The 20,939-nt window shown below is 40.5% G+C and overlaps 3 protein-coding genes across 3 annotated transcripts in view; all 3 read left to right on the top strand.

Moving 5' to 3' along the window:
* CADPS2 (calcium dependent secretion activator 2) overlaps positions 1 to 20,939 on the top strand; it is a 355,227-nt gene that overhangs the window by 169,880 nt on the left and 164,408 nt on the right. The window lies entirely within an intron of this gene.
* RNF148 (ring finger protein 148) lies at positions 1,137 to 2,422 on the top strand. Its single transcript, XM_017507636.2, has one exon. It carries the CDS (start codon positions 1,348 to 1,350, stop codon positions 2,257 to 2,259), a length of 912 nt encoding a protein of 303 aa, XP_017363125.1. The 5' UTR covers positions 1,137 to 1,347; the 3' UTR covers positions 2,260 to 2,422.
* RNF133 (ring finger protein 133) lies at positions 4,507 to 5,939 on the top strand. The gene has a single exon (XM_017507635.2). It carries the CDS (start codon positions 4,736 to 4,738, stop codon positions 5,861 to 5,863), a length of 1,128 nt encoding a protein of 375 aa, XP_017363124.1. The 5' UTR covers positions 4,507 to 4,735; the 3' UTR covers positions 5,864 to 5,939.

The following is a 20,939-nucleotide window of genomic DNA, read 5'->3' as shown; positions in this document are numbered from 1 at the left end:
TAAAATGCAATAAAATAAATGGGAGAAAAAAAAAAAAAAAGAAGATGTCCTATACATGGTAGATAATATTTGAGTGGGTGTTGTCAATTTATTGACTCCCTGAAACAGACTTTAGATAAAGATTTAAAATAAACAATAAGTCATCTTTAAAGCAGTAAAGATTCTGTAGTTTGCAAAAATAATGTAGTGATTTGTTATCATTGTGGCCATGCTTTCCTCTTTCTAGTACTATCCTTCCAGTTACTAAATCTGTTATTCAGCCTTTGTCTGTGTCTCTACATCTATACTGCTACTTCAAGTCCAGGCTACTGTCTTCTTTTACCTCAGCTCATCTCATGTTATTCTCTCTGTCCAGTACACTTTCCCCATAAAGCAGCCAAAGTGAACACTTTGAAACACATTTGTCACCTCCCTGGATTAGAACCCTACAGTGTGTTTCTCTTGTCCTTAGGACATCATCTAAAATCGTTAGTCTCTACAAGAGTAGGGCTATTTCTATTTTCTTCTCCAACATATGCTCCACTTTCAGTATTTGCCTAGAACACAGTAGGTTCTCAGCAGAAGATGAGACTGTATCAGGCTAACAATCTGAGTTTACACTCTGTTTTCTTTGTGTTGAATTTTTAGGTGTGGGATAGACATTTTTGCTGAAAGTAGGTGGGAATGGTTTGCTCCTGCTACCCACAGAATGGTATATTGGGTAGTGTTGAACCATACATAAAAACTGGCAGCTGGCCCAGGTACATGCACTAATACATGAATTATTTTTATCTTTGCCATTGCCTTACAGCTAGAAAAAAATTTTTTACATGACTGGGTAGATTTCCTTTGTCTATTCAGAATGAAGGAAGAAACCCAAGGCTTTAAAAAATTCCTACCAATTTCTTTATTGCTTTACAGCTTATTCAAATTCTTATGTATCTTGACTCCAAGGCTTTAAAAAATTCCTACCAATTTATTTATTGCTTTACAGCTTATTCAAATTGTTATATATTTTGACTCATTGCTTAGCTTTCTGGCCAATAAGATTTCAGTATGCAATGCACTAATATAAACACTTGGATTGGTTTAACTACCTCTGATGTCACAATTTCCCCATTAGGATGTCATAATTTTTTTGAAATCACATGGTACCAATCACAAGTCCTGTTATTTTGTGTCACTATGAGAAAGATAATCTACCAAGTATAAAAATGCTGGAAGGAGCAAGATACCTTTTATCCAGGGAGACCTTTTCCATTTATGTGCTTTAGTAATCTACTGCCAACAAACTGTCTTCTTTATGTTCCTTTACAATTGATGTTGTTTTGTTTTCTCGTGTTTGTCTGTTAATAGACAAATGGAGGCATGAGCTTCCTTAGGATTACTCCTTCGACTCATAGCTCTGTTTCATCTGGACTTTTGAGGCTTAGTATCTTTCTACTACTTAGCCTTCCTGACTCAAATGGAAAAGCCATTTGGACAGCTCACCTGAATATAACATTTCAGGTGGGAAATAAGATCATATCAGAATTAGGAGAGAGTGGAGTGTTCGGGAATCATTCTCCTCTGGAAAGGGTGTCTGGTGCGGTGGCACTCCCTGAAGGATGGAATCAGAATGCTTGTAATCCTTTGACCAATTTCAGCAGGCCCGAACAGGCGGACTCTTGGCTGGCCCTCATTGAACGAGGAGGCTGTACTTTTACACATAAAATCAACGTTGCAGCAGAGAAAGGAGCAAATGGGGTGATCATCTACAACTATCCAGGTACGGGCAATAAAGTATTTCCCATGTCTCACCAGGGGACGGAAAATATAGTCGCGGTGATGATAGGCAACCTGAAAGGCATGGAACTTTTGCACTTGATTCGGAAAGGAGTCTATGTGACAATCATCATTGAAGTGGGGAGAATGCACATGCCATGGCTGAGCCATTACGTCATGTCTCTGTTTACCTTCCTGGCTGCCATAGTTGCCTACCTTTTCTTATATTGTGTCTGGAAACCTAGAGTGCCCAATTCTTCCACCAGGACACGAAGTCAGATAAAGGCAGATGTGAAGAAAGCTATTGGCCAGCTTCAACTGCGAGTTCTCAAAGAAGGGGATGAGGAATTAGACCCAAATGAAGACGGTTGTGTTGTTTGCTTTGACACATACAAACCCCAAGATGTAGTACGCATTTTAACTTGCAAACATTTTTTCCATAAGGCATGCATTGACCCCTGGCTTTTAGCCCATAGGACATGTCCCATGTGCAAGTGTGACATGCTGAAAATTTAAGAAATCCTGAGAATTTTCTGAAGATGTAACCAGATCTTTCCAAATATTAAGATTAAATTCTCTTATTGTACTTTATAAAGAGAGAAAATTTCAGCTTCTCTACCCAAGTACCAACAAGTGTGAAATTCGTGTTTCAAAAATAAAACTCCATATCATGCCCAGCTATTTGTACATCTTGTCTTTCTAATCAGTTTTAACTGTTATACCTTTTGGCCCTTATCCAAATAAGAACATTAGTATATGTTGAAAACAAAGTGTTTTTCTTCAGGTTACCAGGATTGTGACATTGCTATAGAGAATTAGCCATGCTATTTTAAGTTTCCTTTTTTAATACTAATTCTTGTACTTTGTTTCACATTTTGACTAATTTTTGTATCTAATAATTTATATCTCTGATTCTCCATGATTAATTAATTTTATTAATACCCAGGAAATCTAGTTTCCAAAGCTACTCATTGGATTGGTAATGTGTTCTAAATAATTATTTTAGATGATAATACTTTGGTTATGTAAGGAAACATGTTCTAAATTATTATAGGCCTCATTGCAAACATTCACCTTTGTTTGCCAGAGCTCTTTAAGTCCTCGTTAAGTCCATAGTGACTCAGCTATGGTAGCAGATTTCTTTCCTAGAAGTGTCCTTAGTAAATGCTTCCTTTTTCCTCTTCAAATGGTATGTTGTTTCTCTGGGGCATTTTGATAGCATAGAGCAGAGCTAAAATTTTATTCAGTTGCCTTTCCATGTTATATTGTTTGCCTTATTTTGCATCTTCCTTTTTTTTCTAGTAGATGAATAAACACCTATATAACAATGAGAGACAGAAAGATTTAAATATTGTTGTGTCGATGAAAATTTCTCTTTCTGGATGATATGCTAAACCTTTGATGCCTAACTCAGTGGCACTTCATGAGTATACACACAATGTACTACCTTTTGAAAAATACAGGGACATATGGAAATAAAACTGGATTAATGGCCTTTGGGAGAGAAAATCAACCATTGTGGGTAGGTTTCATATCATCAGTATTCTTTTCATACTAGTTTTAGTTGGGTTCCTAGGGCCCTTTCTTGTTTCAAATTATCATGTTGTAGATTCACATTTCATAAGAAGTAGCAGCTCCATTAATCTTGGTGAGATCCAATCAAGACTTTTAGCACTTTACACATGGAGGCCAGAGACATTTATGTTCAATGTCAGAAGCTTTGGCCTTGGTTTCCTAGCTGGTTGGAAACAAAACAAAACAAAAAAAACACTGAGATTCACCCCCAAGACAGTGTTTCAGTAGCAGCGTGGCTGCTTGTGATTATGCTTGTGAGTTCACACGTTATCCTTTAGCTTTGAGGTCATATTGTGCCGCTGACATGATTGTAGCAAAAACGTAGTCAGAGCAGACAGAGTGTAGAATCTTCCAATAGAGATATTTGTTGAGCTCTGCAAAAATATTTGATAAAAGATCTACTTATTGCTGCTAATGGTTAAGTGTGCACATTGAAGTTTTTCTTAATAGCTGTTTTTAAAAAATGAATTGTGTCAAACTAATATGACTATATTTAATCTTTCCCTGGACGCACTTTTCTCTTCCTCTTTCAAAATATTGTTTGATTAATAATGGATGTCAAGGTCTGCAGAGAAATTAGCTTCCCTAAATGTCAGTCCTGTCTTTACTCCTATCAAACATACTCCATTTGTATAGTCAATGAAAGATGGAGAAAGTGAGGCAGAAGTAAACTAAGCAGGATCCCCTACTTTAAAACATCAAAACATTAAAGCAACAAACTTCTCAGCAAGCTTAAATTAAATAAACGCAATACAAGGGTTTATGTGATGAATCAAAAATTAGCACTGTGATTTTGCTTTTTGATATAAAAATAATGTCACTGAGTTCGCCACTTTTGCCTCACACCTGATCACAGCACTAATTTTTAATTATACTTTTTTTTTTTTTTTTAGCCTGCCACTTTGTTGGCAATATCTCCTTCACTTGCTATTAAAAGTATGTAGCCTTCTTACATGTGCTTTCAGGCTTTGAAGAGCATGCCTTTTTACGAATTTTAGATTTAATTTTTAGTTTCGTGTGCTACCCAGTACCATTATATGTGTGGCTCAGTGATTCTATCCATCTTACACAACATAGAAATCACCCATAACAACATTTAAGTTAATAAATTCACAGTTTGCTCTAAGCTCTTATCTAATTGGCTGCCTGATCTTGCATGTCATAATCACATCACACAACAGTAAGCAGTATGTAGAGTAGGGGATTTATTTTTCAATCTAAAGTTTTTCTCCTCTCTCTAATAAGACATCTGAAACTCATAAGCTATATTTAAGAATTTCTTAGAAAAACATGCGGGAAGACAGTGGATCTTGTTTGGATCCTGAAGATTTTTTTCTCTTTGTTATTTTAAATTAATTGTCAACAGATGTGGAACTGTTTGTTGGGTTGATTGTTAAGTCACTAGGAGAAGAGAGAGATGCATCTACTCAAGATTGGCACTTGGAGAAACAACACTGTGTCTTCCTGGCTTATAAAGTTCAGCGTTCTTTGGCTTGTTGGTCAGAACTGTTGCAGAGCAAGTGTTTGGACGGCTTACATGAACATATCATTTCATGTTGGGAATCGTGTGTTGTCAAAGTTGGGAGAGACTGGAATCTTTGGAAGAAGCTCCACTTTGAAGAGAGTGGCAGGAATTATAGTACCACCGGAGGGAAATACCCAAAATGCTTGTAATCCCGATACCATTTTCAGCCGATCAAAGTACTCAGAGACCTGGCTTGCCCTTATTGAACGTGGAGGTTGTACCTTCACACAGAAAATTAAAGTGGCAACTGAGAAGGGAGCCAGTGGAGTGATCATCTATAACTTTCCAGGAACTGGCAACCAGGTGTTCCCCATGTTTCATCAGGCATTTGAAGGTGTTGTTGTGGTTATGATTGGTAACTTAAAAGGCACAGAAATTTTCCATTTGATTAAGAAGGGAGTTCTCGTTACGGCCATGGTTGAGGTGGGAAGAAAGCACACCATCTGGGTGAATCACTATTTGGTCTCTTTTGTGATTGTCGCAACTGCTACCTTAGCATATTTCATCTTTTACCGCATTTATAGACTTTGGGTAGCAAGGATTCAGAACCGGAGATGGCAGCGATTAGCAGCAGATCTTAAGAATGCGTTTGGACAACTCCAGCTTCGAGTGTTAAAAGAGGGGGATGAGGAAATAAATCCAAATGGGGATCGATGCATCGTTTGCTTTGAATTCTATAAGCCTAATGACATAGTTCGTATTCTGACTTGTAAACATTTTTTCCACAAGAATTGCATTGACCCCTGGATTTTACCCCACGGGACATGCCCTGTTTGCAAATGCGATATTCTTAAAGCTTTGGGGATTCAAGTGGATGTTGAAAATAGAACAGAACCTTTGCAATTTCTAATGTCAAATGAGCTGCCTGAAACCTTATCACCTAGTGAAGAGGAAACAAATAACGAAGTTTCTCCTGCAGGAACCTCAGATAAAGTAATCCATGTGGAGGTAAATCCTGCTTCTCAGAATAATGACAGCCAGCCTCATTTAGTAGTGGAAGATGTTCATCCTTCACCTTGATGGCATGACTTTTGAGGAAGTGGATTAAACCTGTATGTCAAATCAGGTCCTAATACTGACAAACAGTTTGTCTGTTTGAAATGTGTTTTTTGTGTCCTTTTTTTGTTACTTCAGTAATTTTCTGCATCCTTTGTTAAGCCTCAAAGACAGAAAAAAATTCCTAGCAGGATTTTTGTAGTTTAATTTTGGACCTTTGCTAAGTATAATTTTTTGTCAGTGTATGTTATTCCTGTGAATGCACATGTTTATATCTACACATCCATGGTAAAACTAAGGATAAACTTATTTTCCTAATTATTTTCTGTATGTATATTGGGCTCTATTTTGGTAAAAAAATTATGGATATACTTGTATGTTTGTTCTAATACAGAAACAATTAAGTTTGGAAACCATAAATTATCTTTTATGTGCTAGGAAGAGTATAAATTATCTTTTGATAATATATTTATAGTATGTCTTAGTTGTAAAGTCATTGTGCTATTTTTTTTCAGTCTTGGCATGAACATTTTATAAAATTTTATTACTGTTGATAAACAGTTCTGTTCAAGCAATTAGTACATTTTTTTGTGATATGTATCTGTATAGTGAAATTTTAAAATACTGGTATTCTTTAAGTGAACAGCAAATGTTTCAGTGTTAGGTATAATAATTGTTACATGTTCATAAAACTTAGATATAAAGAATTCATTTGATACTTAGTCATGGCATATTTACTTCCCATGTGTTTCTCCCACTCCCCAATTTGTTTTTTTTTAATTAAATAAAATTTTTATGCCAGATAATTCTGGAGATAAGTAGTACAGTATAGAAATTATAGCTATAATGTCTTGTGATTATTTTTCTTTTGTTCACTATATTCACAGGGTCCAGCAGAATACCTGGTACTCAACTATTTTTGAATGAATGAGTTAATAAGGGAAGAAATAATGATAAATCTTTGTTGTAATACGACCATTATGTGTTAATCTGAAAAACTCGGCTGTTTTTCCCAATTATGCAAAACAGAAAATTCTGAAAATTTTCACTCTAAATTACTTTGAAAAAATATTATAATTTTAGCCCAAAATTTATTATTACAGTTTAGCATGCATAATTTTAATGAGCAGCTTTGAACTCTCTAAGACTAACACTGGGATTTGAACTATTGGGCAAACTTGGAGGGAGACCTAGTGAAGAGGAATTTTGTAAGTTGCTTAATATTAACCATAGTGGAATTCAGAGACACGGGTAGAAGGGCAGTAGTTGGCTATAACTGCCACCCCATGGAAGACTAAAGGAGGAGAGGCACTAATCTAAGGTCAGGAAGAATCAGGGCAAAAGCTGGGCAAATGACCAGGTGTGAGGCATGCCTTGTTTGGTACATAAAGGCTTTTTTATGTGCAATTTTAGAGACGTTTGACTGTGTTAATCATAAGAGCTGTTCTTTAAAGGAGCTGCAAAGCACCAGGGCAACAGGAGGATTTAGCAGGAACACTATTTTAAGTGTTATTTTGAGCTTCCCCTGGGAGAGTAATGTCATTTCCTGATGGACGAGGGTCCACACTGAAGAGAGAAGACACTGCTCCTAAAAGTATCAGCACCTAATCAGGATAAATTGTCATTCTTTGGTCATTAATGTTTCTGCCACTAGAGGATAGCAGCTGATGGGGGTGCGGTGGCTAAAGTGATTCCTATCATTTGCCCAGGAAAATCACTGAAGCTATGACAATGAATGCATCTGTAGTGTTGGCAGTCCCTGAACCTGGAGTTCCAGGGTCACTCCAGCTCTGTGTACTGTTATGTGGGATAGTATCATGACACCTGGCACTTCAGGAATCTGTTTGCTATACACACTGATAGTGCCATTGTGTTCTTCATTCTCCCTCCACATCCTCACTGGTTTTTCCTTTTCTTTTTTCTCCTCCTTTTACTTTGTTCATCATTGTCAGTCTTAGATCTGAGTTACCCCCATGTGTAAGAACTTGGCATGTGCATACTTCTATAATATAACCTTTGTCAATGTGGACATTTAACATTTAACACTGTGTGCTTTTTTGATCTGACACTTTTCTATGGTTGTTTTTTAAAGGGTGGTTAGAATCTATATTTGGAGTGGGAGGGGAGGGGTCAAGCCAGTGAAAATGGAACTGTCTGCTGAGTGGCTACCGTGTGCCAGGTAGTGGACTAAGTGCTTTACATAGCTGTTTCTTTTATGTCAGAACAAAACAGTTTTAATCTTAGTGTTTAGAATGTTGTAAACAGATCAATAAACCTCTTTTACTCTGGGTTTACTAAATAGAACTTAGAAATAGCACTGCTACATCAAATGTTATTCCTTATAACAGATTTTCACCTGTTCTGTGGGCTACACACCATTTTCTGTTGTACCTAGTGATGCAAACATATCTTGTCATAATGACATGGGACTAATAAGGTGAATTACAGTAGGGAGTTGATGTTCCTTGTATGAATTAAGCTTGCTTTTTGCATCACTCCTCAGATAAATTAGGTTTAATATTTTACTACAGTGAAAAATATTCTAAAGCACTTCAACTCTTTTTGGGTGGTGCTATAGGTAAAATGACTTACTCCATCTATACAGTACCTCTTGTTATAGGACATACTACATTGATAATATCCCTATCTCTTGCTATAGAATTATTATTGTGCAATTTTCCTGTAGAGAATGTTAGTCAGCTCTTTTTTTTTGCACTAGTGTGAGCCCTTCAAAGATTTAGTAAGCCAGGGATTTGGCTTTTCTAATGAGATTTAAACTCCTTCAACACACTTACCGGGTTTTCAAGCAGCATGCAGGTATCAAGTGGGGGAAAGATCAGCATTTGGGAAGGCACTGAAACAAGCAGAGGAAGTCTTCACATGCTGGTACTGTGAAGGAGCCCTTCGCATGCCAGTTCCATCCTCCTACTCCATCATTTACTATGAGCACCTGTTTTTGTATTTTAAATATAAATTTTTTTTGGCTTTTTACCTGCTATATTTTTTAATGTTTAGTTCATAGTGATGAAAAATAAAGATTATAAATTAATACTTTTACCAGCACAGAAATATCTTTAAATACACACTTGGTTTTACAAGTGGGGGGAAGGAAGTGTACTTTAGAAAAAAGGGTGATCTCTTTCCTACCAATGAGTGTTATTCTACCACAATTTGTTACCTCCCCTTTTCATAGCCACACCACTGCTTCTAACCCCTCTCTTCTTAATTATGGTGGCATCTTTATCAGATCTCCAAGTTGCTGTGTCCCTGGATGATTTTTACATGCTGCCTTGCATATTTTTCAACACTGTTGATGAGCAGGGTGACTCTGATTTCAAAACTCCTCTACAAATGTCCAGTTTAGCAACACACTGTTGTTGCCATACATCCTGTTCTGTCATCTTTGAAAACTTCACAACTTACAGCATCTTTTTCAGAATTCCCTCTGCATTTGCATGACCGCTCATCTCCACCACTTCTTCAGACTTATTCTTGGTTCTCATTCCAAGCATTTTCCCTTTACTGTTCTCCCTTTCTTCCCAGTCTATCTCTTCTTTTCAACTTCAGGCTAGAACCAATTGTAAGTCATTTTAGTTTTGCCAAGTGCCACCAAATTCTTTGCCTCCTACACTTTCCTACAATATCATTTGCCTACCCTGAATCACTCCTACATCTGCTTTTGATACTTCTAAACAGCCCACTATAACTCAAGTTGTAATATTTATTATTATCTGATGTCAACCAGATCTTTGCTTCTGTTTAAAAAATGCCTTTAGTAATCGCTTCTTTTTTTTTTTTTTTTTTGGTGAAGACACAGCCCTTGCTCTGTCACCCGGGGGTGGGGGGAGGGCAGTGGTGCGATCTTGGCTCACTGTAAATTCCACCTCTTGGGTACAAGTGATTTTCCTGCCTCAGCCTCCCAAGTAGTTGATTACAGGCACACACCACCATGCCTACATTCTTTTTGTATTTTTAGTAGCGATGGAGTTTGGCCATGTTGCCCAGGCTGGTCTTGAACTCCTGAGCTCAGGCAGTCTGCCCGCTTCAGCCTCCCAAAGTGCTAGGATTACAGGCGTGAGCCACTGCGTCTGGCCGCTTACTCCCTTTTATAGTCCCCACAGAGCAGTACTTCAAAGCCTTGACTGCACATCAGAATCACTTAAGCTTTTCCAAGTTTCAATGCACAGGCTGAATTCATGACCTCTGGGCTGGGACTCAGGCATTGATAGTTTTTGAAGTTGCCCAGGGGATTTCAGTATGCACAAAAGACTGTGAACCACTGCCAGGGGACTGTTCCAAAGAGCCTTTAATCAGGTCCCAAATTTCACCCTCTGTTTCTTTAAGTTTGACTTATTTTCACTTTACTGAAAAGTATCTTGATAGAACTCAAAATATCAAGGTAGAAACTGTTACATTTCATGGAGAGGAATTGATAAAAGCCTGTGGCAATATGAAGGGAAGGATTTCAACTAGAGAATTAGGAAACATTTAAAGAAGGAAATCATACTTTAAATGAAACTCTACTTTCATTTAAAAGAAGATATTCTAGTGGAGAGGACAGTATTAACATTAGTTTATAAAGGAGCTTTGAGTGTTGCATGCAATTTTGGTTAAGAAACTTGAAGACACAGTGTAAGGAACCACCGCTGTGCTTTGGTCAAGGATAGGCTAAGGTAAACATCCAGAATGACTCAGCGAGTTTAGAGCACAGGCATATGACGCCTCCTGTTAATCATAGCCATGTGGCCATAACATGGGAAGGCTTATCATTTGGCTCTAAGCCACTATTGTCTGTAAAAGGTATAATTGCTCTGCTGACACTGTATAAGCAGGCTTGTGTCCAGAGAGAGAGAGTTGAGCTGCTGACCCTGAAGGCAAAGGAGAGCAGGCCGTGCAGCTGTGCATGGGAGCAGCCAGCTCAAGCAGTGGAGACAGACGATGTGTGCGAGCTGTTGATGGGAGAGCTGCTGAATAAAACTACATTTCATCTGCTTATGGCCCCCCCGAGTGTTCTTTCAGTGATCTGCCTATCTACTTACTACCCTTGGACCTCAGCAGGGGCTGGACCCTGGGCATGACATTTGGTGTAGTTGTGAACCTGACAATTGGCGTAATCAGCAGGATGAAGTCCCAGGTCGGCTATGTGGCCACAGCATGGGCTGTGGTACCTGGTGACAGTGGTGCTACTGCTTGGATGGGCCCCAGTGGAAACACAGGAGGCAGTGCAAGGGTCTCCCACAAGTATGGAGAAGGTATTGAAGCACCTGTAAGTGCACAGCACTGAGGAAAAGCATGCCTTTCCTGGCAGAGTGAGATAGGCGTTTGTAACTGTGCTGCAAAAAGTGCATACCCAGTCCCTGTGGGATGCAGCGCAGGGAGGAGGAAGAATGTCCGTTGCAGGCTTGCCTGGTGATCTACCAGAAAATAGAGCATGAACAGCTGTTGGGCCCCAAGGGTGAGCCGAGGAAGCCTTCCCCCCACCACCGTGGTGGAACACATTTCATATGGAGCCTGCACCCCCACTATGTTGCAGGAGCCAAGCAAGTCATGTCTGCAGTCATGTATAGACTTAGTGCAAGTCATTAGGGAGAAGGACATTGCTGTGCAACCTGGTCCTGCCTGAGCGTTCCAGTTCACAGATTGCCTGCTGCAGTCAGGCGGAAGTGTAAAGCCTTTTCTGTTTGATAAGAAACTGGCCAGGTTTCCTGGCTTGGGGGGCACCAGACAACTAAAGGCTATATTGTGGACTTGGCAATCCACTGGTCCCTAAACCCGGATAAGTTTCCAGGCAGAGTTGTATTTATTAAAGGTTATGAAGGCCAGTCAGTTAAAGTGAAACCTTGGTCTTTGCGCCTTGGCATCAGCCACTTAGCTGTCCACTTGTGCACTGTGTATGTCTCTGCTATGCTTGGAGACATTCTGGGGGTAGATGTTTTGCATGGCTTGGCAGCTGTGCCATCTGTCATGGACTTGCTAGACTGATTGACAATGGAACTGGGATGGTGCCACTGTGTGATGGACTTGACCAATACATTCCTCTCAATCAACATTGTTCCAGAGAGGCAGGAACAGTTTGCCTTCATGGGAGGGCAACAATGGATTTTCAGTGTTGCTGCAGGACTGAATGCATAGCCCCATCATATGTCATGATCTTGTTGATGATGTTATGTGAACCTCTGATTCTCTTGCAGATTTAGAAGTGGCAACACCCACTTTGCCTGGGATTGGATGGTGAGGCGGAGATAACCAAGCAGGCTATTCAGTAGGCACAAGCCCTATGGGTAGTTGACCAGGGGTGCCCATTTAAACTGAATGGATATGTGACCACAAATAATGTTGGCTACGGCCTATAGCAGTGCATAGAGACCTTGGAAGTGCCAACAGGCTTTTGGTCTCAGCTGTGGAAGAGAGCTAACCTCCAGTGTTCACTAATGGAGAAACAGTAATAGCGGATGGGTGCATTCATAAGTAACAACCCCCGTGACTGGCAAGGCAGTCAGTAAGTGCATATGCTGCCCCTCAGGCTTGCAAGAGCATGGCAGAATGGGTTAGAGTCATCTTACGGACAACTTACCTGAAAGTGGGATGAGTGTGTTCATGGGCAATGACTCTCCAGATAGGGACAGTGCAGACATCCATTTTAGCGAAGTGAAGTGCCTGCTTAGAGCAGTGGAGCACACTGAGTACAAGTCCCTTAGCAGCAGAGCTATAAGAAGTTTTGGGACCTGTAGTCCTAATGCAAGATAAGTCCATGGGGTCAGAGCACCCCTAGACTCTGAAGCTTCACCATAAGGAAGGGCGTCCCCCTATTCCTAATGGGGCATGGTACACAGATAGGTCTAGTCAAGGTGCTACTGCTTCCTGGACTGTTGTCCACACTATATGGTTTAATACCAACTGTGGGCAAATTAGCTAATAGCTAAACTCAGAGCAGTATGGAGGGTGATCACCAAGGAGGTAACACCTACGGTAATCTGCAGCTATAGCTGGACGGTTTATTGAGGTCTAACTTTGTGGTTAATTACCTGAAAGTTACAGAATTAGCTAGTCACCAACCCATGTAGAGCCAGGCCATGTGGCTGGATCTATGAGAGAAAGGATGACCTTCTCCAACCAGTTATGGGGATGAAAGGTAATCTGTTATTACCTGCCCCAGTGCCCCTGCAGGTAGGGAGACCAAAAAACCCTGGTGTTAGCCATAAACTCTCCAAGCCCCCCATTGCAGCTGGTTGGTGATTGTAGCCCCCCACGGGGAAGGGTCTGCAGTATAACTTACATGTTACTCCTTGGGTATTTAACATGTGATCTTCACAGCCAGTCACAGGGGAACTGCCAGGGAAGGAACCCTCTTCCAGGGAACATGTGTACTGTCCTTGTGACCTATCATAAACTTCCTTGTTACTTTGGCATGGGTGCAAGACCCACAGGAACCATAGAAAGCTGATAAGGTGTCGTATCATTGCCCAGGGCAGATGCCTTGGTGGCTGCATTGTTACCCAGAAATGAAAAGCTGATTTGTATTTTTGCTGAGGGATGTGATTTACCCCTATTAGTACCCGTGCTTTCTTTGTCGTTTCAGCTGTAAGTTGGCATACTCCAATAACATTGTGGACTGGGCCCACACCTACACCCAGACCAGTGTCTCCAACTGTTGGATCTGCACTGCCCTTTTAGCAACAGTTGTGGATGGCTTACCCTGGCACGTGCATCCAGCTTCTGTGCAGAACTGGACATGGCTAGAAACTTGGGGCCCCACAGACAAAGGATGGGATGCAACACAGCAAGCTTTGAATAGGGGGCATTGCAAAATCCACGGCAAGCCTGCCCTTTGGCTGACTCTAGTGTCCACGATGGGTGGAGCTGACTAATGGGAGAACACGTGGTGCCCCCATTGTGGGTACCACGATGGATAGAGCAGTCACGGTGGGATGGTTGCCTGCCGAGGTTTGTGCAAACATAACACGTGTCACTACACCAAGGGTGTGGTGGAGTAAGTGGCCTTACCAAGGCTGGGCTCCAGTGGACTTTGTGGCCCCCTTGGAGTTGATGGGTCTGTGGAGGCACAGGATGGCCATATTTGCCAGCCAATTGGAATGTACCTGGGGGTGGCCCTATGTGCATGCCACTGTGCTTCCCACATTGCCTAGTCGCCTGCATGACTACAAGGTGCTCAATTCCCAGTTTTTGTGAGTGCGATGGGCCTCTTGGTGGTTCTATCCCTTAGCAATAACTATCCCTAGAGTAGGTGTCATTACTGTGGAAATGCAAGTTACAGCCCTTGCAGAGCACACAGCTCGGGCCCTGAGTCATACCTGAGTTGCCCTCCTTTTGTCAACTGATAAGGTTAATCAGATTAGGAAGGTGGTGCTGCAAAACTGGATGGCCTTAGACAGAGCCACAGCTGCCCAAGGTGGCACCTGTGCCCTTGTAGAGACACAGTGATGTACATTCATCCCTGACAACCACCAGAACATAATGGCAGCTTTACAGGGGTGTCACAGGAGGTTAAAGTGATTGAGCACCTTACTGGTGACTCCCTGCAGAGATGTTGTATCTCTGGGCTCTGGCCTACATTGAGTTCTAATAATCATGGGTAGCATAGCAGGAATATTAGTAGTAGGTTATTGCTTCCAGTATTGTTGCTGTGGCCTATGGGTCCAAGGTGCTGCCCTATGTGCATAGGTCCTCACTAAAAGGACTCCCTCAGTCTAGTGGGTAAGGCCTGATTGCCAACGCTGTATATCAAATCTGTCAAACCTATGTACCCAAAACTTATGTATAAAGCTTGTGTGTGTGTATATCCAGCCTGTGTACCAAAGCTTATGTGTATAACCTGTGTATCCAAAGCCTTTGTCTCCCTTGGCCTAGCGGGTGGAGTGTAAGGAACATGGCTGTGCCTTGGTCAAGGGCAGGCCGAGGTAAACATCCAGAGTGACTCAGCGAGCTTAAAGCCCAGGTGTATAATTCCACTTGTTACCACAACTGTGTAGCCATAAAATGGGAAGGCTCATCATTTGGCTCTAAGCCACTGTTGTCTATAAAAGGGATCATTGCCCTGCTGACATTATATAGGTGCCCTCATGCCCAGAGAGACAAAGAGTTAAGCTGCTGACCCAGAAGGCAAGGGAGAGCCGGCCTCGAAGCTGTGCATGGGAGTGGCCAGCTCAAACAGCTGAGAGAGAGAGAGCAGACACTGTAAGAGAGCTGCTGATGAGAGAGCTGCTGAATAAAGCCATATTTTATCTAGCTACAGCTCCTCCAGTTTTCTTTCAGCTGTTTGCCACCCATCCACCCACTCTCTCCAGACCTCAGCATGGGCTGGAACCTGACCCTGAACCTGAGAGATGGAACTTAGAAGGCTGTTGCAATGATCCAGGAGTGATAAAGTGAAAATGTGAATGAAGGCAGTGGCGAGTGGGCTTGGGTGGATCGCCTACAAGATAATATGTTCTTTGATTTTACGTGCTGGTGTGAATTTTCTGCTTCATTTTTACATGACCAGGGTAACACTGATTTTAAAGCCTCTCTGTATCCATAACCTTTATCTTCAGTTCATCTCCAGTTTAGCAACACACCATGGATACAAAAGAGGTGGGTATGGATCAGGGGGAGCAGAGGAAGAATGAAGAGTTAAGGATGACTCCCTGCTTTCTGTCTTGGGCCACTACCTTTCCATCTCTCAGTGAGATGGAAAATGACACTGAGGTGAAGCAAGTTTGGAGTAGAAGAGTACAGATTTTGAATATGTCATAGAACTTCTGGGTGATGTTCATGGCATAGCTGGAAATACAGCTCTATGGTTAGACTGATTAACTGAGAAAAATGTTAGCAAAAGGCTTCATACATGTAAGTACTAAATTGTAATTTATTAACAAAATTTAACCACCAATGACACATTAGTGGTGATTCTACTATTATATAAATTTCAGTATTACTATTTTGGGCTCCCTGAATTTGTAGTATCCCTGTGTACTATGTTAGAAGACTTTTTTTGTCTCCCAAGAATGGTTAGCTGGCTGAGTAAAGCTGGCAAGCGTGATAGGAATAGAGGAAGGGGTGGTAATAATAATAGCTATAATATACACGGTGTTACTATATGCCCTTAACCGGTAGAATCTCATTTAATCGTAACCGTTATGCTATGAGATGGGCATTATTGGTATCCTCATTGTTGAGATGAAGTGCAAAGAGGCTGAGTAACGCCCAAAGTTAAATATCTGGCATGTGACAGAACCTATATTTGAACTTGTTCTGGTTCCACAGCTCATGGTCTTGACCACTACCCTGCAGTTAACTTGAAACACTAGTTTTTAAGTAAAGGACAAAACATTAGGATGAGTCCAGCTTTAGGAACTTAAATAAATGCACAGTGGAAGAAAAATCCCAGCTAAAGGCATTGGGAGTGCTAGCTGGAGGGTAATTGAATGATATCTTATGTGATTTCAACATAATTAGGAAAGAAAAAAGAGTTATGTGAGAGTGAAGCTGTGATCAGGCTATGTCTGATTTGAGTAAAAAGAAATATGAAGCTGTAGGAATGAATGGATGCTTCCATTTAGGAAGTACTGATTCTGGAGTTGGTAGCTCTCTTGTGTAAAAAGTATTTAGTGTGAAGTGTTTTGATGTAGGCTGCCTTTCTGCTGAAGTTCAAAGGGGTAAAAAAAAAAAAAAGTGTAATTATCCTAACAATTGATATCAGTCTTTTTTTAAAAAGTTTAGGCTTAAGAAACATCGGTAGACTGGGTCTTGTGGCTCACACCTGTAATCCCAGCACTTTGGGAAGCTGAGGCAGGAGATCACAGGAGGCCAGGAGTTCAAGACCATCCTGGCCAACACGGTGAAATCCCATCTCTACTAAAACTACAAAGATTAGCTGAGTGTGGTGGCACATTCCTGTAATCTCAGCTACTGGGGACGCAGAGGCATGATAATTGCTTGAAACTAGTAGGTGGAGGTTATATGAGCCATATTGTACCACTGCACTCCAGAATGGCAGAAAAAGACTGTCAGAGGGAACAAAAAGCAGAACAGAGCACAGTTATATTTTAAAAAGGACATGTGCCTTTTACATCAGACCACCGACATTCATTTTCTGTCCCCAGAGAAAAGCATCTTAGCGTAGCATCCACATCCTCAGATCAGCAGCATTGGCATCACCCGAGAACTTGTCAGAAATTCAGTTTCTTAGGCTCACTGCAGAGTTTACAGAGTTAGAAACTTGAGGAGGGGGCAGCAATCTGGTTCACCAAGTCCTCCAGCTGATTCTAATGCATACTCAAATTTAAGAACCTCATTTAGATCAGATAGTTTATTTTCAGCAATAATGCATCACAATTGTAATAAAAAATAGTATGATAGTGTAATTGAAAGTCTCAGATAGTAGTTGCTATTATACATTAGGTTGTTACAAGGTACATTTGGGCATATTTCACATGTACAATTGGTTTCAGATTTCTATGACTATGCAATAGAAATCCTTCTTTGCACTCCCAGTACTGGTTTCTCTACCCACTACCACTATCACAGCTGTCAAGGAAGCTGCGAGAAAACTAATATATTTTAGATAATTTGCAATTTATAAATAGAAGGACAGGAAAAAAACTGAAAAGTATGAATCGTTTTGGGCAGTACACACCCTTTCCATTGTGGGGCAGTCCACAATGGACGAGAATAGTTTTTAATTCCATTATATTCACTAAAGGTCTGATATCAATATTCTAATAACGTGGACCACAGGTAAAATTCAGAAGGAATCGTGTAAATTTCTAGGTTTGGGTCTATAAAACCAGCTTCACAGACAGATACTGGTGGGATACTCAGTTTAGCTACCATAATAATGTAGCTGAAAATAAGTTCAAGATAAGGCATTGGGAATGTAGGTAGGCCCTCCAGAGGTGTGTGAGATCTTCTGCTTTAATAGAAGCATTGCTTCTCTAACTAGAACTAATTACTTTCTTCCTCCTTGATTGTAAGATCTTACACATATGGCAGGTTCATTGATTCATTCGACAAATATTGATTGCCCAGGAAATACAGTAGTGAACCATATAAAAATGCCTGCCCCCATGGAACTTACTTGCTAGTGGGAAGAAAATACGATAAACGTCATGTGCTCCATAGTTATAAGTGCTGTGGAGAAAAATAGAAAACAGAATAGGGAGCTACAGAAGACAGAGATGCAGCTTTAAATAGAAGAGACATCACCAAGAAGATAAAGAGCTGAACAAAGACCAGAAAAGAATCAGTGAAGGCTTTCATCTAGAACCTGTGCAGAGAAAGTGAAACACATGTTGAGGAGAGCTAGTAGGATAATAAGTGGGTCTTGTCATTTGAGAAATGTCAGAAATGTTTAACCTGCAGGACAGAAGATAGCGTTAGCTGCCATCAAACACTTGAAGAATGGACTTGGGAGGAATTTAGATTTTATTTGCTTTTGCAGAGGTGAGTATGCAGTAAGAGAATCACAGCTACAGGGGGAGCACTACCTCTTGGAAACAAATTTCATGATGTTGGTCCTGCCTGTAGACAGGATATTGCCTTCAGAGAGCCTAGTTTATCTTCCTTAAAGGAGTTTGATATTGTTTGGATGTCACTTTAGTGGTGGTAATGGTGAGGGAATTCGAGCTTTAGAAGGGTGATTGCATTTATGCCTTTGAAGTCAATCACTATTCCGAGAATCAGATTCTGGGATTAAAACGCAATAACATTGTTATTCCACACGTAGTTGCCATCTGTTAAAAAAAATAAATAACTACACTGTATAAACTATAAAATCCATTCAACAAATATTTATTGAGAGCCACTGTATGCCAGGGAAATTTAGTCAACAAGTTTGGGGTTCATTTTGCTTGAACTTAACAGAATGTTTGCTTTTCAAATTGATTTACTTTCCAGATATTTTCTTTTTTCATTTTTATTTTGGAACTTCATTTCTCTGCAGCAGCCCCTTGGATTATCAAGAGTAAATAACTTGCTATCCTTAAGATTTATGTTTTATAAACCTAGGATTTGAGAGGGTAGCAACTCATTCTCTGGTGCCTTGGCAGTATTGTGGAACATGAAATGGTTCAGCTTTTAGAAATATCTTTTCTCCCAACTTGCTTGTTAACATTGCCATATCACCAATTTTCTCAAAGCAAAGGTTTTTTTAAGGTATTTTATCTGCAGCAAAGGACTGGTACTTATTGATTTCTCATCCACTATGGAATATTTTATAAAATTAAAATGTGCTTGACTAAAATGCGTAACAAAAATAATTTGAATTGATGAAGGATTGGGTCAATATGTGAAAGAGCTAATAGAATAAAATGTTAATTGTAGAGTTTAGGTAGTAGGGGTGTGTGTGTGTGTGTGTGTGTGTGTGTGTGTGTGCTTACTACAAACTTTTTTCAACTTTTCTATATGTTTAAACCTTTTTATAATAAAATATTGGGGAGAATTATGCTTTTGGATGCTATGGCAATGTCAAATCAATTCAGATTTTCTATAAAACTATGCTTCCTATAGAGTAAATACTCACAGTCCTCACTTAACATAGTTGATAAATTCCCAGAAACTGTGGTTTTTAAGGGAAATGACATATAATGAAATTGACTTAACCATAGGCTGATTGATATAAAAAGAGTCAAGTTCCTACAGCCTATTTCTGGTCCTAGAGATATTATCAAACTTCTCAATAAAAACCAAAACACTTCTAATATTTAGTATGGAAATAAATGTGAGCTCTACATACACTTAATAAAGATAAATAAAAACAAGTAAGACAATTATTTATCCACATATTTCAGTTCAGGGTCACAAGTGGTCAGAATCCAGCAGCTCAGGGTACAAGGCAAGAACCAACCTGGACAGGACAGACACCATCCCATCACAAGGCACACTCACGCGCACTCCCACACTAACTCACACCAGGACAATGCAGACACAGTGAACCTCACATACACGTCTTTGGGATGTGGGAGGAAACTGGAGTACCTGGAGGAAACCCATGCAGACTTGGAGAGAACATGCAAACTCCGCACAGATGGTAGCCCCAACTGGGAATCTGTTTTTTTTTTTTTTTCCCTGCATTAACACTATATCAAAGCAACCTTATTAGAGGACCACCTTCTGTACTTGCTGAGGGACAGGTAACAGTCTGGGTACTGGCATTGGTTCACAGAAAACATTTTAAATAGCAGTGATTTTAAAATTTATTTTACTGTATTATCTCATATAATACTAAAAGAAGTGTTGAGAAAAGTATCATTCCACATTTTAAGCCTATATCAAAACATCACGATGTACCCAATAGTATATAAAATTGTTATTAAATAAAAAGTTTTTTTAAGTTATATTGATACAGAATTGCTGGGCTCCCAGCCAAAGCCCCACCCTTAATCCTGGAATGGTGGCTGTTAGTGAAAACAGCTGACCCCATTTTTCCACCCAAATGTTGCCTTTTTGCCCTGCCACATCTCTGTCCTCTGCCCTTAAAAAGCAACTGGCAGAGCAGCACAAGCTGCTGAGCATCAGGGATACAAGTGGCTGCACAGTGAACTGAGAAGCAGCAACTGAGCATCAGAGACTACAGATAGATGTGGCTAACTTCAGATGGTGTGGCTTCAGGGAAAGATCACTTTCTTCTTCCCTCACCATTACCTTTCCAACTCCCATCCCGCCAAGAGCCACTTCCGTCACCAAATAAAATCATCCACATACACTACCCTTCATTCATATGACTGTCTCTTCCTGGACGCCAGACAAGAACCAAGAGTGCAGGGGCTTGGAGCTGCTCCAGGGTCTGCACAGCCTGTTCCCACAAGAGAGGACCAATTGGCCGGTTCCGGTGTTCATTTGTTCCAGTCCCTACACACACTTGCTCACACATTCTCTGTTGTGAGGAGTGACCAGTGGCAGGCTGAGTGAAACATGTCACTCAGTTCCTGCCCAAAAATGGGCTCAACGTCAAGGGAATTATCCCATCTTAAGATTATCTGTATTCCATTGATGAGGAAACTGACCCAGAATGGTTCAGAGTCTCTTAGCTTGAACTCTCAGGTCTCCTGATGCCTGAGATACTCTCAGTTTTGTCACATTATTTCCCAGCTGATGAGAGGAA

The sequence above is a fragment of the Cebus imitator genome, unplaced genomic scaffold (genome assembly GCF_001604975.1).
Source record: "Cebus imitator isolate Cc_AM_T3 unplaced genomic scaffold, Cebus_imitator-1.0 Scaffold381, whole genome shotgun sequence".
Taxonomy (NCBI): Eukaryota; Metazoa; Chordata; class Mammalia; order Primates; family Cebidae; genus Cebus; species Cebus imitator.
This window is presented reverse-complemented; position numbering and strand designations above follow the sequence as displayed.